The sequence below is a fragment of the Falco cherrug genome, chromosome 4 (genome assembly GCF_023634085.1).
Source record: "Falco cherrug isolate bFalChe1 chromosome 4, bFalChe1.pri, whole genome shotgun sequence".
In the NCBI taxonomy this organism is placed as follows: Eukaryota; Metazoa; Chordata; class Aves; order Falconiformes; family Falconidae; genus Falco; species Falco cherrug.
The window spans coordinates 62,131,972-62,159,871 of NC_073700.1; the positions used below are offsets into that span (position 1 = coordinate 62,131,972).

General features: G+C 41.1%; 1 protein-coding gene across 4 annotated transcripts in view; it reads right to left on the reverse strand.

Annotated features, from left to right (window-relative positions):
• The window catches only part of DIP2C (disco interacting protein 2 homolog C), a 325,146-nt gene that overhangs the window by 137,680 nt on the left and 159,566 nt on the right, over positions 1–27,900 (reverse strand). For 2 of the 4 annotated variants that reach the window (XM_055708852.1, XM_055708853.1), the window contains exons 2-3: positions 10,566–10,637; positions 7,894–8,061 (exon numbers count right to left, since the gene is read on the reverse strand). In XM_055708852.1, the coding sequence (XP_055564827.1) occupies positions 7,894–8,061; positions 10,566–10,637 (240 nt within the window). The remainder of the gene's footprint in view (positions 1–7,893; positions 8,062–10,565; positions 10,638–27,900) is intronic. The other 2 variants (XM_055708854.1, XM_055708855.1) reach the window with 1 other exon arrangement.

Genomic DNA, 27,900 nt, shown 5'->3' on the forward strand with positions numbered 1-27,900 from the left:
AACTCACAATAGAGCTTCTCTCTTAAATCTCTGGACTATCAGCTATGTCCACTCTGCTTTGATTTTGTGGAGAAGTGGCTAGTCGGCTAAAAAACATACTTGGAGTAAAATCTCATTGGTGCATAAAAGACTGAATCCATAAATTTTCTTCTACTCAGACTGTGATTAATAATTCATACTCTTAAATCAAATAAAATGTCTTCATTTAACTGCTCTGTCTCCACACTATAGTACTGTGTAATTTCACTTGCCCTCAAGCCTTTATATTCTTTAAGGCAGGAGAACCTAACTGCTGAATCATTGATATCATCAGAAGAAATACGTTCTCCTCATTTGTATATTTAGAGTTTTTCTTTCTTTATTGGGTCACTCTGAGAACCAGCAATGCAAAGTTAAAAATAAAATTAATTTTGACCAAAAATTTTCAAAGAACGTTTCGGTCTGTACGAGATGCTAATTCATCTCAGTCCCTATCCATATTGTCAGGAAGTAAATACTTTCTGGAAATGACATGCATTTTCAAAAATCCTAAAAAAAAACACCACCCCAAAATCATGCACCTAAAATTGCTGCCGTGTGACAGAGGTTTTGTGAAGAAAGCAGTGTCACAACTTCCCATGGCAAATGACTTGTGCAGAGCAACGGCGTGTGGAGAACAAACAAAAATAATTGAGGTGCTGCTGCTGAAGTACAACATCATGACGATACAGGAAAAGGGGATTAAAAGCATCTTTCCAACAACAAAACCACATGCAATAGGCTTTAGAAATACTAACGGGAAATGGAATTGTGAGGAAAATCATCAGTTTCAGAGGTGCACAGCTGCGGTGGGAGACCTTTCAGGTAGACCTGAAAGCCGTTGGGCAACATGCATTCCAGTCTGTGGTGTCCTTCTGCTGGCCATGTGGCTAGGAGACACCTCAGGTGTCTCAGTCTCTTCTGCAGCTGCGGGGGCACCGCACAAAGCTCCTTTTCAAAATGTAAAAAAGGCAGTGCTTGTAAGGTAACCTCAAACACTGACCCCATCGTTGCAGAGGACAGCAGGACAGCCAGCTGGCCAGGCAGTGCTGCTGCCCAGGATGGTCCCCAACACTGCAAAGGGCTCGTCCCTCCTCTGCTTCACTACAGAGATTATGCTGCTACTTGCTCTTACTGCAGGTAACAGGAATCTCTCATCTAATCTTAAAACTGAGACACTTCAACTAGTTTACCTCCCTCCTACTTTGTATCTGTGTGTTTGTTCTTTTTAAGGAAGCCTGTTCTGACACAACAGCTAACACGGAGTTCCTGCATACAGTTCGGAAAGACACAGCCCCAGCACCCTGCACTAGCAGTCATTTAAGGCTATAGCAAACTCAAGGACAGTATCAAACACTCTGCTTTTATGAGGCCTGGGGATCATTTGATGGCTTTACTTCACACTTTCCCGTAAATATGAAAACAGCGAATAAACCTCTACCCAGGTATGAAGCAGGAGATGTGAACTTGGCTGCTGACAGCACTTGATCTACACGAGGAAGTCAGTTCGGCACTAAAACACAGAGGAAAAGCTCTCCATCAGCAATGTGTGGGGAGAGCTCTCTTTGCACTAAGTTCCTTCAAAGTGAGAAAACACAAGGCATCGCCCCGCTTCGGAGAGACAGTAAGAAACCTGGTGATAGTTCCTCACTGAAGGGGCCAAGGCAGGAATTAGCTGGCACCGCCTGGACTCAAGCCTTCGCTTCCCGTGCACCTGCTCCCTCGCACAGCACCGACAACGGTGTGAGACAAAGTACACAATAGCGAGAACCTACACCCTGCCATTCCTAAGCGATAGGTAGGAGTAAAAGCCATACAGACTAATGAATACCATGAAATCAGTGAAGTGGTGCCATAAATAGCAAAGTGGTGTTAACAGCAGAATTGTTCACCTCCATGAAGGCTCTAGCAATATAGTGCAGTAACAAGCATCCCTTTTAACAAGCATCCTTTTTTTTTTTTTTTTTTCACTTCTACTTCTGAACATAACTAAACCCAAAAAATTGATAGCTTTCACAGCCAGCACATGGGGTCCATGAGTTAAGTGCTAATGCTTGTTCAAGTGCAGCTTCGCCCAGATGCATTTGTGAATCAGTGAAAGTGGTGGCATAATGGGCTTTGAGAATTCATACTTCGATCAATTCCTAAATTTAAGGAGGCAGCAGAGCAATGAAATGAATGGCTTTCATAAAAGAAAGGACAGTGTTACGCCAGTGCCCTGTCCACAGACACAATCACAGTCACTGTCAAACCGGCATCATTCTTAGTAACGCCACAGCCTACCCCAGTCTTGCAGCTAAAGCAGGACTTTAAAAAGTAAGCATAATTAGCACTAAAGATTGACTCCTACAAGTCATGAAGAATTTTAGCAAAATATATACACCTGGAACACAGTTATTTTATACGAAAGGCTGAGAAATAGGTGCTTTATGCTCATCACGTTACACAAGCACTACCAGGTGCACTGGAGCAAACAGCCACGTTCTTAATACAAGCATTAGTTCATTTATCTAATGCTGCTAATGTGGGATTCAGCCTGCAGATCAAGACACCTATATTTAGGTGTCTACAAGAAGGTGCTTAAGCTAAGCTCCTGCTATGAAAAACAGAGACCTAGGCCAGGGCTCAGGAGTCTAAACAGAGGTGTCCAGTGTCTTTTGAGATGCTGTGCGCTAGGATACCTGGCTTGAGCAGAATGGCATATGTCCCCTTTAAGACCTCTTTTATATACGCTCGCTCTGTCCAGATGTCTCCAGTACCATAGTAAATCCTGAACAGTATTAGATACCCATCTTCAGGTAACTCCATGAGCCCAGTGAAGCCTTGAAAGCCACGCAGGTGGTCAGTGGTGGTATCTGCTTTGGAATAAGCTGAAAAGCTGTCTGGGTTTCATCAACTGAATTAACTGTGTCTCTTACCAGGTTCACAGACGGACAACTTAATGCAGATACATGAATCTACAAATCCCAATCGGCAAACTGGATTCTGCCTTGACTGTATTTAGCTAAAAATGTAAAAGCCTCCGTAAAGCTATTTAAGCAATACCACAGCAAGCTCTATGGTTGTATTTTTAAGTGCATGGAAAGCACAAAACTGTCAGCTGGAAGCAGGCTCCACCTCCTTTTTTTCTTTCTTTTTTTTTTTTTTCCCTTCACCTCTTTGTTCCCCCTTTATTACTTCTTCTTGTAGCTAAATTGCAGTGCTCTGTGCTGATAACTGGCAATAGCTGCATTGCCCTCTCCAACAGAGGACAATCGTTCCCTTAATGACAGCTGACAAGTTGCTTTTGATGTGTCTCTTATTCCTATGTTTGTGTCAAATTTTTCAATCTAAAAATACTTAAAAGCTGAAACGTCTAATTGACGAGAAATAGAAGACATTCTTAGACACTGGTTACATCTATTGTTCTAAAACTATCTTATGAAGTGTGTGCCCCCAGGAGAGAGCTGTAGGGTAAATCCAGCAGCTCCAGGACTAGTGGGAAGGAAGGCAAACAGTGTTTGAGTGCACTTTTAAGAAACAGTATTTACCTTCCTTTCGAAGTTATTTCCTGAGCTTCTATGCAATGGCTGGTGGCTCAGCTTTTAAAAGCAAAGTCAGGTGATAACATACTGTATTTTGTAAACAGGATAAATGTCACACCATCCCCATGGAACTTTCATTTCACTCTTCCCATCAAATGTGTATCTAAGTAATGAATTTAATGGATAAGCCAAAGGAGATTTAAAATGTGATACTCCTACCCAAAGATATCCAGGAAAGTAGAGCCACTTTATGCCAGACAAATCTGAGGAAAATGGAATTTCTGATTAGATATGTTTAATTAACCACCTTTTCTTCACAGGTGTGCTTTCACACTTCCTCCTGCACTTGGGTCTGATTTCAAACAATGCACATACTTCAAACCGATCTTCTTCTTTGCTGATTACAATCTCGATCTTGCCTTCCAGCATTTCCTTACAAGCTTTAGCTATCTTGGGCTTCTTTTTTCTCTCCATTATCTCAGTGATGGCGGAGATCACATTACAGCTCCAGTTCACATGCAATGTTTGATTTCCATTTTTATCTAGATAGTCCCACAGCTTCAGTGTACCATTTGAAGATTCTTTTAAAAGAGTATGTAGGAAAAGGCTACCTACCCCCATAGCACATTCACCAATGTGTTGGTCAACTTACACTGCAGAGAAATTTGGGCAGTACTGTGAATTCCAGCAGTTTCTCATTTTGACAGCAGGACCCAGTTCTTCACATGCCTCCACTGGCTTCACCTCCTCTGCTCCATCACAGGCAAGCTTTATTCCAAGGCATATTTCCTTTCTACCCTCTACCACTCACCTCTGACTGAGCCATCTTTTCTCACCCCTTTGCCAGATTTTTAGAATGACATCTTCATGTTTCCTCCTATGCCCTTATGTTTCACAGATGGTCTCCATGAACATCAACAGATATTTCATAGAAATTCTTCAAATCCTTTGAAAAACACCCCGACTCCAATGTGTGTTAAAAATATCCTCTCCCAAAAAAAAAATCACGCTGAGTGCTGAAACCACTACCTACATTACAAACTGGTGTACTCATTTCTTTCTTTACACCTGTTTTTTTGCCTTACTGTTAGGGTGTAAAGTCTTTGAGGGAAGGTATTTTTTGCTGTGTTTGAACAAGATTTAATATTTTGAGGTTTTACAGCAGGATAGGAAACAGAGGTGCCATCATAAAACAAAGAATGCATAAAACTGGGCTCTCAGTCAGCATGGCAAAAGCAAAGATGTAACCATCATACTTTAAGTGATGGCATCAAGGGGTAGTTTCTCAGATGCTTTCAGAACCTAGGCTCTGCAAGGCATCCACCAATTCAAACCAAAACTCTTTTTTTAAAAATAAGACTTACTAAGCATTCGTCCATGTGCCATAGTTTCTCATCTGCGAAACATCTGTCACACTGTCTTCAGAAATGTGTCCATGAGTTGTGCGATGCATATGCCTTCCACAGAGACCCATGTTCTCAACAACACATATATGCTTTGAAATGCCCCATCGTGGTTATCCCTTGATAAGATCTTTAAGAATTAGGAAACCAGATGTGATAGGAATACTCAGTATTATTAATAAAGTGAATACATGAGGGGTTTTTTTCAATTCCAGAATCAAGCTTTGTTTAAACATTTCCTTGCAAACTTTGCAATCCAAATAATGTTGCAATCCAAATGATGTCTGTGGAAGAGAAAATGAAATTGTAATCACCAGGTTTACTTTGACTGCCCAAAGGGCTAGCAGCAGGAACAGCTGAAAGCAAATGTATGCACGCATACACACAGAAAAGTATGCAAATGTATGCACACATTACATATATATAAATATATGTGTCTTGTTAATAACAGAGGTTATGAAAATCGGCTCCTGCAATTCTACAGAAAATTACTTCTTCATACGGTAAAGGGATCTTCTGTGCAAATGTATTATCTTCTCTGCACTGCATAGCCTGAAATCTCCCCGTGCTTGTGCTGTCGGGGCTCCAGCAGCAGGAGATGCAGTGATCTGTCTCTAGGCCTGTGAAAGCAGCAGCAGGTGCCTTTTAAACACTGCGTCTCACAGGTTTATTAGCCATAATAAATAAAGCACTGGTGACTGGTCTACATGGTTACACTACAAATAGAGCTACACTGGTGGTACCAATGATGGGAAATTACAGAAAGTAATCTAGTGTAGACACAGCACTTGATTAAGAGAGAATGAACCTCCCATGTCTAAGCTGTTAGAAGCAAAGCTTAATTGATAACAACATTGTCTCTGTTCTGTGATTATTCAATCACATTTCCTGGCAAAAGTCTGGAAGCAAACTGGGCAAAAACACAGCTTATGGGGGATGCAGGTAATTTAGTTATTTTTTCATCTAGGGAGGGTTTCTCTTAACAGTGTGCATGCAGCTGTCCACATGTTATCTTACCCAGAGCTGACTGATCTAATCAAGACAATCTTCAGAAAGATATTTGCAAATAAAAGCCCGTTTAAGTGGTTATTCTTGCAGCTCTTGGCTGTCATGGCTCCTCTACAGAGGCAGTAAGAGAAAGGTCACAGCACAAGAGAGAGTGGGATACATGTGCAGATATAAAGTCCAGAATCACTATTATTTTTAGATATCTGACATACGAGCAAACTGAGAAAAGAAAACCTACTCGGCACACAGAACATCTCCAGCTACAAACTGAGATCCTGAGAAGGCATTCTGAGGAAACAAAGCTGTACCTTTGTCTCCCTAAGTTAAAGCAGGTGGGGATTTAATGAGAAAGAAAAAGGGGGCTCCCCTTATCCTTTCTCCCATTAACACTGCCAAACACGGCATATCCGTTCCGGATTTCTGGATGTTCAACAGCCTGAACGGAACAGTACAAATGTCCTTTGCATATGTGCAGTCTGTGCAGCATCTGGATGTGACAGGCCTATTGTGCATTCACTGCAGAGTCAACCTGCAGATGTGCAGCCGATCCAGCATGTCCCCTGTGTGTCACACTTGCTGCACGTTTGCTGTACTCTCTGGGATTGTCCTGTCCAAAACAGGGAGCCTACGAGTGAACTCACATCACCTGGCAGAGTATCAGCCGCGTTGTTGCCCAGCTTCACCTTTCATTAACCCCATTACTGAAAAGTAACAGCTCTCCCTTTCTAAAATGACAGCATCCCAGTGAGCACAACAAAATGACCATGTATGTACGCACGTTTATATACATATATAGCCAACCCTTCTACTGCCTACATTTAGCACTTAAGTGATTTTATATCATTAATTCTGTTAAACCTGAAATTGCAATTTAATCATTCCCATTTTGCAAAAATCTTAGGCAGAGGAAGTTAATCATGTCAGATTGAGAGAACCTGACTTAGAGCCAGTCCCGTGTAAGAGGAGAAATACAAACACCACAGTCAGAATCCAATACAGATCTCTCCCATAGTATTACATCAAATTGGTTTGAAAATGAGTGGGGAAGGTTTCTCAAAGGGAACATCTTTTTACAGGTATGTCTTGTCCTGACAGAACTGCAGATCTTATCTTCCCTCTAGCCATTTCTTATACCATGTCTGGACTGCCTTGTGGGAGCGTGGATAAGCACACAGGCAAGAGTGTGATATCGTCCATGTGTCAACATGGCTGGCAAGAGAAAATCTGGGGTCTTGAGGGGCTGTGAATCCTCTGCAGCCTTGCTACAAACCCAGGGAGTAGGAGCAGGCTGCTGGCCACCAGCCTCTGGCCACCCCCAGCAGGCAGGACGGGTATCTGCTGAGGGGCACAGCTATGCAGGCAGGGCTGGGCTCACACCTTGCCAGTCCACACTGCAGACACGTGGCCCTGCGGAATGTTCTTGCTCCAGCCTGCTCTACCATCCTGATGCTTGTTTCTAAAAGTCAGCCTGCTTCAGAATGGTTTGGATGTGAATGGAGCTCAGGCAGGAATCTCTACTTGAAAATAGCATGGAATTAGGGGTGCTTAGTTTTATAGCTTCCTCCAGATTCTGGTAGGCTCGGATCTGTCCAGAGCCCTGTAAAAAGGCAGTGCCAAAAAGGGAATTAGAAACACATGCCTTCCTCTGTTTTGCCAGTTATTGTTTGAAACCTCCTCTGACGCATCCACTGTATGGAAGCTAGAGAGATGTTAACATTCAAATGACAGTAAGAAGGACCGTTCCTTCTCCCCTCCCATCACTGCACTCCTGGGCACACAGAATTCGGTAACGGCCTTCCAGATGTTCTCCTTGGGTTGTCCTGATTTGTCCCTGGCAGCTCCTGGTCTATCATATTGATGTAGGTGTCTACCAGAGGCTTCCAGATGAGGCACGGTTACAGACAGATATGGACTGGAAAAGATACATTCATTGTGCTCACCAAACCGAAAATAAAAGAGAGGCCGGTTTCCTGCTGTGCTGGCTGCTCTCTCTCTAGCGGCCGCTTCCCGGATGTCACAGACACCAATGTTGGCAGTGCGGAGCACTCTTCTGGCAGCTCCTTCACTGTGTTGCAGTCTACACCGTACCGCGGCAGCTCCATTCGCTGCTGTAACAAGTTGAAAAAAACTAATTAATTCAAGTTTAGTTTTTTTACATTTGTTACAGCAACGAATGGAGCTGCTGCCCCCATGCAGTAGAGCACACACGCACACGCACACACAGACACCACAGGACACTCACGGAGCCAATGCGGGTCAATGTTCCACTCTGCCAACATGGGCGTTAGTAATGTTAGCAAAGGTGCAGCGAGGGCTGGATGTCCCAACAGAGGGGAACTGCCTTTGGATTTCCTTTAGTTTGTTGAACACCATCACAGAATGCAAATCCCTGCCCTTCCCCAACGCCTCCAATCCCAGCAAAAGCACAGTGTCCATTTCCGTACCGTTTTAAAATACCTCCAAAACATCTACTCCCTTTTAACAGCAAGATCCAAGACCAGCAGAGCTTATAAATTCTTGCAGTTCCCCAGCAAAACAAATTACAACAAAAGTCCAAATGACTAATTGGTCATGTATGTGGTTGTTCAGATATCAACAGAGGCTTACAAAAGGCAGCATCTGTTTTGTTATCCTATTTGTTCTTGGAAAGGATTCACCTCCCCCAACCCCATGAGCAGGGACCTCAAGCCATTCAGATCAGTAAAGTCTTAGAAGGAGAATATCAAATTGAACTGTTTCAAGTTCTGTCCAAAAGGTAACACAACAAAACAAACAAAAAGTACAAAGACAGCAAAGACCCAAGCACAAATAATATCAGTTTCTGGAGGAAAACACTTCAATACAGAAGAAGCAGTGTCTTCCACTATAATAAAATAATTAATTTAGCCATCAGCTAAATGATTGAGCTTGATGTTTGTACAAGAAAACAGTGGACAATATTTCAGTACTTTTCCTCTTCATCCTATTATAATCTTCCTTCACTCATCCATATCCCACATTATTAGTGCAGGATTTTCTGGGAAGTGGCAGAGCAGAAAATGTTCACTTCGTCCTATCTTTAAAACAGACCTAAACCAGCTGCATCTTCAATCATGACCTCTTCAAATTACTGAATGGACCCCACTATCGGACTGAGTTACAGAGATGCCTCTGCTTCTCTTTACACCGGAGAACTTTAATATCACTACAGAGACCTTGAAAGATAAACCTCAGAGGGTTCTTCACCTTCTTCCTTTCATCATTACATGCATGATGAATCCTCAGCAGTTTCAGCCATGGAAACAGCTTGACCAGAAGACTATGAGCTTTCTGGGGAAAAAGCTGTATTTTCTTGTGTGAAGGAAAAAAAGGCACAACTGATAGTATAAACAAATACCAGCACCAACTGCACCGCTGTGTTGAGAATTACTGTGAGGCAACAGTCACTCCATAACTCAGTAAACCTAAGTAGGTCTCATGAGAACATACTGTGAAGATATTGTATGTCTGATAGTCTGGTCAGACCAAAAAACACCCAGAAATTTAATAACGGCACCTCTGGTATTCTAATTCTATTGATTTGATTTGTTTCATTCTCTAGTGGCTCCCAATGGTTAGGAAATGTCACAGACACCCTCAAATCAGGCTGTATCACTTCAGAAAACAGATGTGTCTGTAACACTGATCTCTTTTGTGGAGTTCCCACCAGCGGAGCAGACCAAGTGAAATCCAAAGGCACAAAAATACCATTCTGCTATGGAGCTAGCTAATATATGTACACCTGCAGAAGAGAGAACAAGGCAGTGCCTCCACACATGAGCAGTTTAAATAGAAAACCATCAACTCCACCCTAAAAGCATGATTTTGTAAAAGGAGGAGGAAACTGGTTCCCAGGCCTGCAACAAAAACGGGACTCAGAGGAAAACTGAGGCCAACACCAATACCTGCAAATACATATTCAACTTCACGATCCAGTACCTCAGAAGAGTGAAAGAACTCTGAAAAGTTCTTATAAATATTTATGAAAAAATTTCAATGAAGCGATACATTATTAAACTCCGTTTGAAGATATTTTTATACCTTTTGGCCGAGTGCATGCAACCCATCCCTCAACACTGAGACCAAGTACGTATAAAGGATTGGTTGCCCACATGTTACGGGACAAGCTGAACTCTAGGGATGCTGCTGGTCTCTCTAGCATCTTCAGAAGGCAGACCTGGACAGAAAACCCAGAGATGTTGGAAGGTATCAAGCTCTGAAGTTCTCTTCCACTCTTGTGTATGCCTCTGTTCAGAAAGCTTTACTTGGCTGAGGTCTTAATGAGTTAGGACATTATGTTTTCACCTGTATTTTTGGACTGCTTCGAACAAACAATGCCTCTCTAACAAGCCTTGGCTGACTTTATTATCCAGACATGACTGCCAAACCCACAGCAACGTATGTAAAAAATGTACGCACACATCAAAGCAGACATATATATATATAAATACACATAAAATGGATGGAATAAGCTTTTTCTGCATAAAATAGCTTTGTTTCTGCCACATATATTTCTTCAGAGATGCAGATTTTTATGGTGGCAACTATCAGTACACTTGACATCTTCATATATTGAAAGCATAGATACACGTACCGGGAGGCTGTGGCAGGTAGGCCCCAATTAATTTTGATCTCTTCTTTTCATATCCCTTCTGTGTGATGTCACCTGCCAAGAAAAGAAAATGAAAATCAATAAGACGTGGATAAAAACAGTATCTAGCTGTTTAATGGCAGCACCATCAGCTTAGCCACCACTGCACTGTTTGTCTGTCTTGACAATTATAATGAACAAATGAAAAGCACAATATGATAATTCCTCCCAGAAAGAACTCATCTACGCCAGAGCCATTCTGACAAGTAAATACCCAGCCTTGATTAATTCCAGCACTGGAGTCCAGTGGCACAGAGTTTTAAAACCATTTTGATATGCTGTTACACAAGCTTTCAAAAGCTACAATGACCTTCATTAGGTTAATAAACAATGGATTACACAGAGTGCGGGGGCCTGTGGTGGCTGGCAAAACACATCACTGATTAGCATTTTCTATCATTAATGGGATTTTTCTAATAAAGCATGTAAGGCACAAAAGACTTGAAACTGCTGCTATATCATTTCTGCAATATAAATGTTTTAGCTGATTTCTAAACAGTACTGAGAGGAACAAAACCAAACCAAACCAAATCTATCACAGATCTGCTAGAAAATAGTACCATACAGACTCTTTGTCTGACTTTGCAATTAGATCTCCAAAAAAATTTTGGAGACAAATGTCTGAATTTCTTAAGTTCAATAATACATTACCCTTCACTGTGTCTGCAATTTCCTCAGGTAAGTTTCTTTTAATGTAAAGATTAAAAAATACTTTTCTGTAAAAGCTTCCTAAAAAAAAGTGGTGGATAATTAGATATGTTAAAAAAAACATATAACTTCAGTCTTATTAGAGTTCAGGAGAGGTTTAGCACCAAAACTGGGATACAGTCCTGGCTCTGGAGCTTTAGAGCTACCTTTAATAGTTCAAATAGTTCTTCAAGTATAATTCAAGTATCCAGATTCTTCTTTCCAAATACGTGAACACGTGTGCACACACATAAAAGTATGTATTAAATTCAAGACAAGCTGCTTGGGATGCTAAAAAGAGAGATGGGGTTGACAATTATAAGATCTTTGAAGTAACACTGTACTCCCTGCCCTTTCAATAAGCGTATCTGCTACTGTGAGACTCAATCACGCTGTTATCGCTCAGCTGCAACGCTGGACTTGTGTTTGTAAAACGTTGAGGGCTTAGGAGGGCAGAAACCACAAAAAGAAGGGGAGCTTTGGCAGTAATGTCCTGCTAGACACAGTAATGCATTCCACCCCTGCGTTCAACCTTCACCTAAAGAGACCATTTGCCAAGAGAATGACATCCTCATTTCAATCCCAGCCGCTTGGGTAAACGGATGCTAAATTAGCACCAACGTACAGATAGAGCTTCCCTGTGGGCTTGTCTGAAATCAGTAATTACATTAAAATGTCTTCCAATGTTCCTCGATGAAAGACCTTTTCTTGGGGATGGTTCCAATAAGCAATAAGGAGGCAAAATTCTCCAAGCCTCTCTGCCAGTGTCCTGAGCCAACCCCTCACCCTTGGTTGAAAACAGTGCTTAAAATAACACCTATCCTCTTCACTACCATATCTCAAACTGCTCAACAAAAGAAGTCCACTAAAATATCTGTGTTTTTAAATGATGGAAGTGAGAGTGAAGCACTGCAAGTGATAACTGTCCCATATTTACCCAGGAAAGAAGTGGCAGACTTGGCAAGAAGACCTAAACCTTTAAAGTTCAAACCCAGTGACTCCTGCAGCACATTTATTCCCATTTTAAATACTTCTGGCATGTGTTCAAACTAGTGAAACTCTCCATTGTAATCACCACCTTCTCACAAACCAGACAGTAACTATAGATACCATTTCATTAAAATGTTTTAATGAAAAATGTGTTTACTTCTATTTGAAAATTGTAAAATATGGACAAAATGATCTTTAAAAGTTTTGCTAAAGAAATTACCACTGATTTCCTGTGTTCCTCAATACCAAATTCTTAGGTATTCCAGACGTATCTCAATTCGAGTAAAAATTTGGTTTTCTTATTTTATTATTGCTCTTTAATGAGAACAGAGATGTCCTATGGAGAACCACAGCTCCATGGTGGTACACGCAAGTTGGTAATGCCATTTTAAATAAGAAACTGTTATTAAGAACAGGTGCTTAACTACCGGCTCCTCTTCCACACACATGGTAGTACATACACATGGCAATCGGTGTCTCAAGCTATACATTCTAGACATTGTTCGTGCAGCCTGAACCCATTCGTGCAATATAAGATTTGTCCACTACTTTCTAAACCTATATTGTCCTTAATGGGAAGAAATGCAGAGAACAAGCAATTTCTTTGGCACCGAAGTGGGAAAGATAAATATCAAGTGTTCTCTCTTGTCAATACTAAGTTTTCATTCAAGTTGGTATCCAAACTTACTTTTTTGAAGTTCACCACATAAAGGAATTATTCTGAGAAGAAACAATGGTGACTTCTTCCTCAGACCACTGTCTCCACCAAAAAAATCACCAAAAAAATGATTCTTTGAGACAATTTAATATCCAATTATTTCTACTCCCAGGAGCAAGCAGCCAATTCATTTAGAATTAACACTAATCTTTCTATAATCATGTCCATCATTGCCCTGGTAACCAAATCTAAAAAAAGCCATGTAAAAGAAAAATAGAAAATCACCAGATTTTCATTGTAGTATCACTGTTACCATTCTGAGGTGGAAGGAAGACGACTGCATCATGTAGTCTGGGAAAGTACTATGTTTTATTGATCAGGATTAATGGTATTTGTACCAATTTGTATTTTTTCAGGTAGATTGACTTCAGGATACCAACAGTAACTGATTAACCATTAAAATATTAGTACAACATACCATACACAAAACTATTGCATTTCAAAGCTCTGTTGAACTCATTGTGTAAGCTCCTACTATACAATTAACACAGCTCACCAAAAGTTAACTGAGCTTAAACTCTGCCTTTATCATAAATTACCATTCACTCACTTTTCTAAACACAATATTAAGACCTTTGGTCTATGTCCTTCATTCCTTTGCAAACTAATGCAATAATTTTAGAAGTATCATCTGAGGAAAAAAAAAACCTCTTCAGCTGTCAGTGCAGCTAGATCATGTTCATCTACAGTACAATATTGAATTTGGGCTTGGCATTTTGGAGAATATCAACAGGATTACAAGAACTACACTTCCTTGCAATGAAAACAGAGGATTTATGCTACAATTCTGTTTTTCATTAACACTTCTTCTCCTAAAAAGCCAGCAGACTCTCGGGACGCTGCATGCATTCAGAGTCCACCTCTAAAGACAGGAGGGAAAAGGGTCTCATCCACAACATCCTTTGAGCAGACAGTACATGCTGGGTTTTCCATTTATTACATGAACAAAACGCTCAAAGCCCCTGCAAATTTAGACCTCCTCGTTGCATCCTTCTCTAGCTTTCCTCTGATGGCTCCTTTGCCTGCTTCTGTGTGGTATCTCTGAGCCCGGTGGTGATGCTGCACAGCCCAGGTCCGGGAGAGACGCCGCTGTGAGCAGAGGACAAGGCTGGCAGTGGGTTCAAGGGAAAAGGCCAGGCCACGGACTGAGGTGAAGAAAAGACTCCAGCACCAGGGATACGCAGGAGCAGGCGGCTGCAGGGAGCTTTGGGGATGGGTCTCCCTGGGACAAGGCACCATGACATAATGCTGGGCAGCCAAAAGGTGGCACCTCCATTCAGCAGCTCCCTGCAGCCCTCTGCTCTGCCCGCCTGGCTCCTTCCTTGGCTCTGGCCCCAGCCCCTGGCCCTGGCTCTGCTCCCAAGCACTCTGCCCTGCTCCGCTACTGCTCAGCTTCATCCCACAGCTGGTCCCCAGGCCCTCCTCCTCCTCGCTCCCCTCCTCCCAGCTGCACACTCACTTCACTGCACCCAAGGACCGCAGCCTTCCATCTGCACCAGCGCTCTCCAGTTTTGTTTTTTTTTTTTCCTCTGGACACGTCGTTCTTCTCCGCCTCGCCTCCACTAGGGATCTGATGGGTTCCCACCCTCGGAGGGCCACAGACGTGCACTCTGGAGGGTACTGTGCCGGAGGGTCAGCGGGGAGAGCAGAGCACAAGCCCTGGACCCTGAACTCACCAACAATGAGCAAATTTCACCCTGATATTTCCCCCATCTATATTTCAACTTGACTGTCAAGGACTGCTCTGTAACAGGCAGGCAGTACAACAAGCCTCCTTCCACAAGACCAAGTTCATTTCTTATTTCTGCTCTTCCTGAGACTCTGCAGGCACAGGAGGGAAAAATGCCCCTTCTGCAAGGGAAGGGACAGGACAAACGGAAGCCCATCCAACCCTCCAAGGAAGAAGGCTGCCCAGAAGAGCAGAGTATGTAACCAGCGCTCTGTCACTCTGTAATCCTACTGCCATCTCTCTTTATTTGTGATTTGTGCCCCTGTTTCTGCAACTTGCCAAGTTGCAGATGGCAATGCTCTCCTACATCAGCACTCACAAACAAGTATTTTGTAGCTATATTTAGCAAAGCAGCTCTGTGGTGCAAGTTCATTCGACTACGCTCACCACAACTGCTACTGTTTGCATTATACCCTCCATTTGCTTTGAAAATTTACTGTATTTTTCTCTTTCCTTCAACAGTGTTGGATTTCTGCCTCTTTACAAAGACAACGGGGACAAGCAGAGGGAGGCAGGTCACAGCAATACAACCACAGCACATGCTCATCACAAGCCAGGAAGGAGAGAGAGCCCCTTGGGATACTCCATGTTGCACAAGACATTTTGAGGAGTAAGAAATGCCTGTAAATGTTGAAGTCGTTCCTATTACCCTATCCCCTTTCCTGGCCCCTCCATGAGTCAGCTCCATCCATTTGTATTTCATGTCCTAGAATGATCATGGAATCACACCTTAAAATGAAAATAGTAAAAAGGCACATTTTAAGTAATCAGCAAAATACTGACTTTTTAGCTTTTTGTTGAGGAGAAGGTTATTAAATGTGAAAATACTTCCACATGAAAAATATCTGTACATTACCACCCTCCTTTAAAGCATTTACACTTTAAAAGCTGAGCAGCTAGAAATGCTGGTACCACAGACAAGCAAGGTGCTGTGCTACTTTTGTGACAGTAAAATGCTTAGAGTCAATATAGTATAAAAGTTTCCTTTTCAATTGAAATATAAATTAGCTGATCTATTATCACTCCCTGAACACAAACATGTCCAGTCCTGATGGACTGCTACCATGATATAGGAAGTAAATTAATTCAAGCTAAAGATAATTGCATTATACCTGGGGGAAAAAAACCATAACCAAACCCAACAGAAGAAAACTTAACACCAAATTTTTCCTTTTTCCTGGAAGATGCCAGCACTTCTTAAGTGATCTCAGTCCTTTAGGACACAGCACAGGTGCAAAGCCAATGATAAAACCAGGGACTACAATCACCTTGCTTAGCGCGGTGAAAACTCAATTTCATATTCAGTGATCTCGAAGCCTGACTGATGCTGCTGGTTTTTGCTACACATGTGTGTTTTGAAATGAAAAGTCAGGCTGGGACTTTGAATTAGTTTAAGGCACTTACAGAAAAATTCACCACAGGGAATAACGCAATCAATAACTCCTCTCAAACACAGACTAACACCAAGCTCGCCGGTGAGTGCCTTTCCTTTGCCCATGATTTTCTGCCCTCTAAAGATTCAATTTTCTGTACGACTTGTTTATTGCTGATGACTCAAATTCAGTGTCAGCATCTTGGCAGGAGGGACTTGAATGAAACAAAGCTCCTCATAAGAGAACTGTGACTCATTTACTTCTCCCACTCATGATGCAGACAGTCTCCCTGTCTGGTCTTCCAAAAATATGCCAAGAGACAAAGGATTTCATTTTGGATGGTGCAAGTACAGAGATCTCAAAACCGCACAAATACATCTCATGTAACACGTACATGAACACAAAAATATCTATCAGGAGCCACCTTCTTTTCCAGTGTCTTTTAAAAAAGATGTTTAACCTCATCAGCAGCACAGAAAACTACTCAGAACTAAGACAAAGAAACAAACGGTAAACTATGGCACCGGGCAAAAAAATTAATGTTATCCCACACTTCAGTGCAAACAATACCATAAATTACAGTACTGCTCAAGTGCCTGTTAAGAGGAGAATGCTGTAGCTTGAAGGTTTCAATGATAATATTATCCACATATAGCTGAATTCTTTTTTTTTTCCCCCAAGGATACATTTTGTTCCTGTATGTCACAAGCAAAGCAGAATATGGCTGAATTTCAATGACAGATAAGGAAGAGTGCTCCATGTGTACTTTACAGCTTATAATGCTTTCTAAAGTGGCTTCTAATTCAGGAAAAAATATTTAAACAGATTATGCTGTTAACAGATAAGGTAAACTATATTGGCACTGCTAAAATAAAAGATACAATGTCTTCTGAATGTTGAAAGTATTACTGTTCAAAATCGGTACTTTCTTCCCATTCTTTTGATAGACAAATATCTGTTGCATAATCTGCGAAATTCTTAAGTTTTAATTCAAATTTTACATTTTTAAACAAGTGAGTAGTAAATCAGTTTACATAGAAGACACTTTTGAGTACCTCCACCCTGAATCCCAGAGGACCCCTTGAGTTCCCCCACTTCCTTTCCGCTCCCAGAGTCTTCAGCACATTTTTCCAATACCCAAAATACTCCCGGGTTTCAAAAGAAAGAAAGTAAAAAAAACCTCCTCCAAAGAGAACCCCAAAACTCCTAATTTAAGCTAACGAAAACAATCCTGAGGATTTTCCGACTCAGACGTTCTCCCTTTCGGCCGAGCTGGTGTGGCGGTGGGCAGGGAGCGGGTGCGCAGCCGGAGACCCCGCGCCACTGAAGCCAGTTGACCTGTGCGGTCCTCAGCCACACCGGGGCTCCCCAGGAGGGAGCATCTCTGCGGCACAACTTTTATGGCCTGAAATATTGTAAAGTAAACAGAGGCTGGCTGAACAGTAAGGGTTTCCATTCTCAGAGTCAAGAGTTTGTTTCGTTATTTAAAGCTTTAACGAACACTTTATAAGATGAAAGCAATCCTTGCCATTTTTGGAATTTTATGGTCGTTAGGACCCTTCATAATGTTGTTTTCCTTCCTTTATTGCTTTATAAGGCTTATAGGGCACCCTTGAAGTGTATATCCTTTTTGCAGCTGCTGGAAGCTCATCTTTCATCTCTCCACTCGCTTTCCTGCTGCCTATGAGGCATTTGCCTGTTCCAGTTATTCTCCCTGTCTCTTAACACAGACTGTGCAGAGTCAGATCTTGCTCAAGATAAAAATAAAACACAATTCTGAAAAGTATGCCTAAGGAAACAGTCCTGATAAATGTTATTTAATAGACAGGCCTGATATTTCAAGTTATAAATGTTCCCTAAAGAAAGATAATTACAGCAATAATTCCACTTATCATTATTTAGAATTTACAGTTCACAGCAAATCAAACATTTCCATAAATGCTGCACTGTGCTGGGTACTGCAAAATTGTGTCCCGATTTTTTTCCCAGCTCTGAAAATGTCTGGAAAGAAAAAAAAAAAGAAAAAGAGGAGGAGGAGGAATCCTAAAGGAGGAACATATAATGGATGTATGAAACAAAGTCGAGAATACATTATCCGAACCAATCTGTAAGCACATTTGCTCCTTTGGACAGAAAAATACACCCAGGCTTTCCAGAAGGAAAAACCTGCAATATCGAAGTAAAATGATAAAATTGATTAACAGGCCAATGTCTTATTCTGCCAATTCTCTAGGAAACAGCCTATGAAAAAAACTCTCCTGCTTGTGCCTTTGTATTTTTTAACTATTTGTTTTTTCACTACTTTGGCCATTACTAAGTTTAACCAAAAAGTCCAAATGGGTTAACCTTCCTGGCAGAGAATGCAATTCTTCCAAAAAGCAACAGATTTCCAAATCTGTCATCCATCATTGTGCTTCCAGTATTTTGATACAGCACAGTATGACTGCAGCGCTCTTCCCAAATTTCATGTAAAAATAGAAACTGGAATTCCTATTTTCATATGCTGGGAGAGGGGGAAAAAAATGGCTTTTACCTCATGTATTGCAACTTTTTCACTTTTGACTGGGGTTCACATAAAGCTTTTGTGTTTGAGATTAGTTATGCTAGTCAACAATCAAAGTGTTTCAGCACTACCTAAAATAATTTTATTTTACCGTAATGTGGGTTATTATGTTGATTGAAAAAAAAACCCAGGTATTTAGAGCAGTTGTACTACAGTATTAGAGCACCAAAATGTCCAAATATCTTCCCACAGTTTTTGTAAAAATAGAACCTCTTCTGGGCAAAAAAAACCCCTTCATGCAAATGCAAATTTCCATATACTTTGACAGCTGGATGTAAATGCAGAAAAGCCCAGATTTCTTAACTACCAAGGGGAAACTGAAGCAGGAATACTTTTTTTCAAACAATTATAAGACTGCTAATGGTTGTGGAAGAATATTGAGAAGTTGTAAGTAGTTGTGAACAGGGACTTGAATTACCATAATGACTATGCTGAGTGACCATAATGTCTTTAAAAATGCATCACTTGGGAGACCATCGTGCTCAATAATCTGGTCTACCATTTTAGTACATACATGACACATACGATTTTGATTAATTAAAAAAACATAATCATCTATGAAGGGAACATAAGTGTCTTCCATAACAATATTCACATTTTTCTCTTGAAATGACAGTGGTTAATTTACTAAGTCCAGTTAGGAAGTTACTTCCTACTGCTTTAAGTCCAACCCCTCAATCACAAACTTCATCACCAGTGCTCAAGAACCATAAATGCCTTGTGCCCAGAAACACCTGATACACCTATCATCTGCTTTCATATTTCCAACAGCTGAGACACAACCCTAACACAAGCTCAGAGTGCCCAACCCTAATTTGTCAAGTGATGCTTGAGGAAGCCTCCAGATACCTACAAGTTCTGATAAGCAATCCTCCCGAGAACCTAACTCGCACCGCTGTTACCTCTCTTCCAGTCCCTAGGAACTCCGGTTCGCTTCTTAAGCTTCCAAACAAGAGTAAAATAACTTTACTTAAAAAAAAAAAAAATCTTAAGCATGGAAACATATTCATTTTAAAAGCATACAAAAGGGAATAACCCCCTCAGGCACCATGTTCAACATCCTGCTCTGCAGGAAGAGCAGATCAAAGCCAACATCCTTCGAGTGATGAGCACTCTAGCAACAATGTTCACCAGTTGCTCACATCTTCTCTGTCTCAGCAGATTTTTAACATTTCTGTGCAAAACAGGACTACTTTATTTAGAGTTTTCTTCTTAGAATGCCCTCTGCAAGATGGTTAATGATGGATTTACTTAAGAGGCAAGATGTTGCTCCAAATCTCCTCTGGAAGATAAACGTGCTCTAACATGTGCATTGAATGAAGACATCTTCCCCAGTTGTATTTTGTGAGATGGGCTGCAGATGGTCCAAATCATAAAGTAAGTCACAGAGTTTTCAAAACCCACACCTCTTTCTACAGTATTTCTTCTCAGATTTCAATTACATTCTTGCTAAGATGGCTGTGATGGTCCCTAACGCTATTTGCCTGGAAAACAAGGTTTCAGCAAGCAGAAGAGCTCTCACAACTTAGACACAGCAAGAATTAGCATTCAGGGGCATTTGACGGATCTAATCAACATTCCCTGACCCACAGCCCAACAAATCCAAAACAGGTACAAAATTGTGTTACCCTTCTCCCTCTCACGCAGTTGAAAAACAATTCTGGTGTTACTGGTAGACACAGAAAGCACTCCACTCAGGAATTTCTGAACTGTAATACCACAGCACATACATACTGGTGCTGACTTTCGAAGAAAATCCATTCATCATTTTGCATCTTGGAACTTCACTTTAGCACAAAATTACACCCCAGCTGCAGAGCAAATGCTCTGAATTACTACATCTGTCCCACTGCAGGTCAGGGGCGAACTGCCGACCGGTGAGACAGAACACGGAGGCTGCACACAGAATAAATGGAGCCACCTGCAAGTGATGCCTTCACTGAAGCCGCATTGTAGGGGGAAGGACTATACTTTTATTCACAAACCTCACTGCTCACTTTCACTTGAGGAAAACCTGACCTGCTGTTTTACTAACCTTATCCTTCAGGAGGTCTTAAAAGGTGTCATCAGACGGGTACATGGCAACTTCTGGGTCACTGAATCCAGCCCCCTGTACTGCAGCAGAGCATGTCAAACCCTTACAGAAAATAATCCACTTCCATCCGGAACTAAATTCAGCTGGACTCAACTTTTTATACCAAGATATTATAGCACCCTCTTTACCTTTTTTTGCAATTTTCCCACTGGTCTGCATCTTTTCATCTTGAAATAATTCTTTTCCACCCTCTCCTGTACGACAGGCTTTCCTGGCCTCCATGTAGAAAAACTTCGTTTGTCTAAAAAAGTGAGTTACCTTAACAAAGCAAGAGTCTTGATCACACCTGTCTTGTGCAACCTATCTTATCAAAGATAACTCAGGTTGTACTTTATCAAGTTTTCCATTTATCTCCTTGTCTTTCTCTACATTGCCTTCAAAATGCATCTGAAGTACCCCATTCCATTAAAATTATACGTGTGGCTCAGATCACCTTTTCTCCCCATTCCTAAACGTCATTCCTAGTCATGACTCGTAAGTCTCGTAATGCCACTTATTGTTTGAAAATTACAAATTCTTACCACTGGACTTCCCCCCACGAGTATTTTTGCTTTTAATATTCCAGCACTGATATTACCTAGGTGCCTACTTCAGCAAACTGAGTTTTTCTCCCATTGCTGTAAACATATAATAACCACTATCCAAACTGTTTCTAAAAAGATGAAGGCTTCCCAAACTGCACAGTTACTGGAAGTATTTATTTTCCTGCTAACATAACTAAATATTCACTGCAATTAATTTGCAATTCAAAGAAAACCCAGTTTGGATTTTTAACCAAATCTGGGGCTCAAAACTAAGGAAGATGTATGCAGAACAAACTGATCTATGTCCAACTATAAATGTTAGAATATGCCTGTCCTGGTAATGCAGAGTAAAAGAAATCTGTCTCTGGTTTCAAGAAGTAAAAAAATTAAACCTTGTTTCACAGCCTGCAGATGCAATTTAGGATGGTTTTTCAAAATACATTTTGTTGACAGCTTATTTGATCTAACAGGCAGATACAATAAAACGAAAGCTATTTAAAGGCACTCGCAATACGTGAACTGCAACGCATGTTAATAAGGTACCCAGATCACTTCATCTTTTCTATGTAAAAAACAACATTTGAAAACTGTCACTAGCGTAAGTTCTGTATGCACCTAAGTACTGAAATTCCACTCTTAAAAGAAATAACTTAAAATATATTCATGTCATTTTCCCGCTTTGTTCCAGAAAGACCTGAAACAGCAAGATGAATTAACGTCACCTGGTTGCTCAACTCGATTCAAAGTGTGTTACTAAAAGAACAGAAGAGCCCAAAAGCAACTCGCTGTTCTCTGTTACGGGGCCAGGTGTTTATGAAGTGCTGAAAATACGCATCCTCTGACTCAAGGACTTCTGTTACCCAAAGGCCGACTCAGATCCTACTCTCTTAAGCCTGCAAAACAACTCAAAAGGAAAAATAGTTGCATGCCTTCAATTACCTCAAGACACAATCTGTGTCCCTGTACTCCACAGCTTCCACAATATTTGACAATACCATTTTTTCCCTGCTATAGCACCTCTGAAGGCTCCTAAAGGTCCAGGACATTATTACAGACCCAATGTGACAGCTCATACTGATGTTAGCACACAGCAGCTGTTCTCATAGGAGGCATTATCCTCTTGTGCCTGTGAAATATGGCACTTGGAAACCTGGGACTTTCTGCTAGGTCTGAGGCACACACTTCTGTGCACTTGGAAAATCAGATCTCCCTATTCTCACCCTTCTTATTTTTCTCCACATCTAGCTTAGAACAACTCTTGATCAAGATACAGAAATTTGCTGCGGTAAGACAGATGCACAAACATTTTCTTTTCTTCCCCTGTTCTGAGTTTATGATTTATTTCATATGTTAATGAGGTTATGCCATGATTTCTGTATCTTTTTCCCTCAGATTTCAAAAATAACATAGTATTTCAAATCTGAAAGAAGGTACCGCTTTCACATCTTTGTTACCTTCTTTCATGCAGTACAGAGTTATTTTAGAAAAGAAGCTGGAATTAAACCATAGCTATACTTAGTAAAATAAAAGCAGCAAACTTTCACTGAGTAATGTTCATTTTCATCGGTACTAGAACCCAAAACTAGAAATGCCCTTCTCACAGGCGTTATCAAAGGTCATTTCCCATCATGATAAAGTTCAGCACTTCAGTTTGGCTTTCATGGAAAGGACTGATGGTTTGGAAGTAGACGCTTCTGAGAAAGCCCATGAATGCATGTTTGTATCAAGATGTCAAACCCAACACTGTTCTGTCCTTGTTTCTCAATTGTTCACAAGGTGACAGGTAGTTAATTACTATCAGAAATGTTTCTTAATTCACTGGTTTGTAGGAACTGCCATTGCGGCTTACTTCATTTTGTGCATCAGTAGGTAAACTGGCAGACACGCAATGCCTGAGGTCCAAAGGAACATGGATCACATACCTTACAAAAGCCATCGGCCCATTTGTTTTTACAGTTACAATACAGCTATACTTTAGAAGTGCCAACAAAGATTACTTAACATGCAGAAAATCAACAAGAGACTTCATTTCATACTCCGTTATGAACCCCTAGCTGGGAAATAGGACTAGCAGAGCCTGGCAAGTAGCTGTTTTTTGGTTTTTTTTAAGAAATGAACAATGCAAGAATTAAGGTAGGATTTACAGCCTCTTATGAGTCTACACAAAACACTGACTTTTCAGCATAATTCTGATGGAACATACACGTAGACTGCTTCGGACAGAAACGCCTGTGACCAACACGCACACATTGGCTGTCAGCCTTCAAACCTGTACACAGAAGTCCAGGATTCTCAGTCCTGCAGCTGTGTCTTCAAGCAGCTGCTTGGCCCCCAAATGTTGCTGATCCAAGTGCCCAGCATGAGCTGACAACTGTCCACTTAAACCTGACAAAGCCACAGATGAAGTCCCAGCTGAAGTTGTACCTCTGCTTGCTGTCCTACACAGGCAGATCCATACATCCAAACAGGTCTCCTCTGACTGCAAGTCCACATCAGATCACCTGGTGGCCTGGGTAATTACTTAGAAATAACCTGATAATCCTGAAATACAAGGCATGAGCCATGCTTTTATCTTCTTCTGCTTATTTCTTACCCAGACTTGATACTTTACCCATTCCTCTCTTCTTTCCAGTGATGCTGCAAGGCTGGGTGAGAATCACATTTGCAGTCACCTTCGTTCCTTTCTGCCTTGCAAAACAATGAGCTGCTCGGCTCTGCTTCAGGTCATGGGTGCCCATGTCCCAGTCTCCATGTGCTACTCGAGCACTGGCTGGCCACACGCAGAACTGCTGATCCTACAGCTGCACTGCAACGGTCTTTAACCACCCCTGTGCTGTGTAATACTTGCAAGGCTTATGATCTTTTTTTTTATTATTATTTATTTACCTTTATTAATCATCTACAATCTCAGATATTGCTCATCCTAACATCCTGGTGGATCAGCGGCTGTCCAGCTAAGGCTTTCCATGGCCAAGGCTAACATCAGACCTCACAATTGCTCCCTTCTGCACGCAGCCTGGGGTTCCACTATCCGGCCCCCATAGGAATGCCTCACCATTGCCATCTGATGTCACACCTACTGGATGATTTCATGTCACGGTAAGACTGCAATGCCTATCTCCCCACCTGAACATCCCAGATTTCACTACAATCTTCATTTTTAGAATTCAAACATGGACAGCACAACTAGAATCAGATGCTTTCATCAAATAAAATGTGATTCCCACCCTATTATGTAATTAAAATAGTGAGAGGCATCTGAAAACTTGTACAGGTAAGATGGAGAGGGACAGCATCTTCGTGTCTTCCAGCACACAAATAATGGCTTTTGCATCTTCTCTAATAAACTTCATGCTTTGAATGTCTGAAGAGGTAGTTACTAGTTTTTATGGCAGGAAGAGTGTAAGAAACACAGGCACGACCACACCGGATTCTGCCCAGAGTCAGAAACAGAGGAGTGGTCACACTGGATCCCTCCCAATGCTCCTTCATGTCTTTCAGCGCTTACAGGTACTTAGAAGACAAAGTAAGGCAAAAAGTTTGAAACAGAAAAAGTAAATAATCTATCCTCCTTCTCCACACAGTGTCATTTGATCAAAACTGTTAGAAACTCACCTAAACCTCAGAGCACGACACTATAGAAAAACTTCTGGGATTCACTGCTACAGAGTACCTTTTGCTGCCCAAATAAAACTGAAATCCTGTTCTGAATCTTGCTGAAGGCTTGGCTGAAGTCTTGGCCTCAGTAACTTTCAATGAGGAATTAATTCCACAACCTAATTACAGTCACTGTGAATTTGCCAACTTTTAAGTTAATTAAATATCCCCCTACCCTCTGCCATGAAAAGTTCATGACATACCTTCTCTGCAGCATTCATTATTTGACACACTTTTGTCAGTTCCTCCTCGTTTGGCTCCTTGCAAGGTAATTAATTCCAGATTTTCAACATGCTTTAGATACAGATTTTTTCCATGCCATTCATCATTCTCATTCCCCTATCACCGCTCCAGGCCAGTTCCCCCACGGGTAAGGTGAGGCAGTGGGTAGCGCAGGGAAAAGCACTCGGCACGATGCTCCAGTCCAGGGTTTCCCAGTGCTCCCAGTCCATGGCTGCCAGCCCTGTGCAGCACTGCTCACCTACCCCAAGTGCCCACACCAGTGTTCACATCTCTATTCTGACCTGACTGTTTCCATCTAAAAAACTCTAAATACAAACCTTTATCCCAGAGTGAGCTCCCAAAAGCAGAGATTAGCTACACTTAACTGAGAAAACTTGACAGATCTGATTTTATAGTGAGGTTAAGACTCAGGTGGTCCAAGGCCAGAGGTTTAAAAGAAAAATAATAATTATTCATCCTGGCACACAGATCCCACACAGAACACATCTGGAGTACCTCATACATCTGAAGAAAACCAAAACTTCTTAAAAATTTACAATATTATTATTTAATTCTACATCACATACACTTGTGTATTAATAAAAGCTTTCCTTATGATGTTTGCGACTTTAGGACCATCAATCATTATGTTGTCATTAGGACTGAGTTTTTCTGTTGGTTCGCTGTGTTTTTCTGCTTTGTACTTCCCCCTCTGTTTTCCTTGGCCGCCCAGTACTGACTTTGAAAGGCTCTGATGTAAAACCCACTTTTTCTTCAGGATGGCACAACTTCAGAGGGTTGAAGAGATTGCAAAGACGAAGACCTATTTTTGCTTCCTCAATGTTACAAAGAAGACTTTAGCTAATAAAAGAAAGTCGCTTTCCCCCTTCTTTCTTGTTAGGATTCTGTTCCAAATCTTTCAACAACAAAAAACCACATTGCATGCACCACACTTAGCAACCTCTTCCCTACAACTTCTCTCCAAAAAGTGATTAATGTAATTGGCAAACGTATAAATATTTCTAAGTATCTTAGTAGTCTGTGCTTTTAAATCAGATAAGCACATACAGTTTCCTTTCCTTTATTTGTCTGAAATGCAATACATATATATAAATATATATATATAAAATAGAGGGGACTGAAACTTGAGATACTTGAGAGCTGCAACTAGCGAGAGCAATGTAGCAGTCCAAAACAGACTAACAGCACGTCTTCTCCCCAGGGGCTATCAATTTATTTCTTATTTAAGACGCTGGAGAAAACAATCCCAGAACAGTTTCCATTTTAATTCAAAAAGCAATGCAGCCAAGCTTCTACACCCAAATATTTGCTGATTTCTTTATACATGGCTACTCCTATACAAGAGATCTGCACAAATACAGGATTACTGTGAAAAACTCGAATGCAAATGTCCTATCAATGAGCACCAGTGTGAAAACAGTATCCATCTCAGTAAACTAGAGCCATAAATTCCTATAATCTCTAAAGTCCTTCAGTTTTCCACTTGCATTTACACTGGTATTTAAGTATTTGTCGCGTAAAGGTTTCTGAGACTCCTTTTGCACAAAATTATGGTACAACATAAAATCACTCTTTGGCCTTGTAAATACCGAAAGGGCTTGAGATAGGAGAGGATGCTAAAGCTGCAGCTAGGGTTGTGATTACATGTACACTGCAGGCACGTCCAGGCAAGACTGGCTGATGCTCTGAAGAACTTGGGCAAATTCAGGAGTGGCTCTATAGGTATCTTTACCTACCAGCGGGCCACCACTGGTAAATAGCTGACTACAGGAAAGTGCATGAACAAGGATATGAGTCTAATTTTTTTAAAAAAAATATATTGGCTACAATGGTTTTATTAGGGTAAGTTCCTGCCTGCTGAAAGAGCTGTAAAGCTAACAGCTCCTAGGAACAAACACTGACATACCTTCCTGTTAAATTGTATTAAATTGTATTAATTTACAAAACTGAGACTCCGACTTCTTTAGACCAAGAAACCATCCTGGTTTAGTGTTGACTTATTCTGCAGTTTCAGGTGCACCGGCAGAGCCGTATTAGGTCACACAGAGCCTCGGAGAGCACTCTCCTCTGCAGCTTCTAAGTACCACTGTAAAATAAATAATGCATAATAACAAACAGCACATTTGTACCTCCACCATGAAAAAACACTTGCCCTGGGTTTTGTAAATCAGGCTGTGTATACATTTTTACTCTTTAACCTCTGCGAGCTGTATGTCAAACAGCCCCTTTAAAAAGCACAAGTTTTTGCGAAGTCAGGCACTGCATAATATCTTATTCCAGAAGTTACACTCTGCATACATATGTATGAAGAATTTACAGGAAAAAAAAGTAGCTCAGCTTATTTGTCTTTTGGTCACCTAATCAAAAAGGTGATTGGATTCATTTTTACCGTATCAGTGAAGTCACTGGAGTGCAATTGCAATTTTTTTTTCCATCTGACAGATGAATGACCTTCGCCATGGACCTAACGTAATGAATGACAGGCCCATGTTTCTTCCAGGTACATGAAGGCCATGGTTCACTACTTCTGCTTGTATATGTAGGGAATACCAGATGTATTGCAGTAGCATTCACTCTTCTTTCCACTCTCAGCATGTATCTATCAAGAGGCTTACTTAATTTCTTTCTACTATAAGCAGAGGAGGTTGGGAGGACACTAGCCAGATAAAAAGGTGAGCCAAGAAAGATGCTTGCTGTCC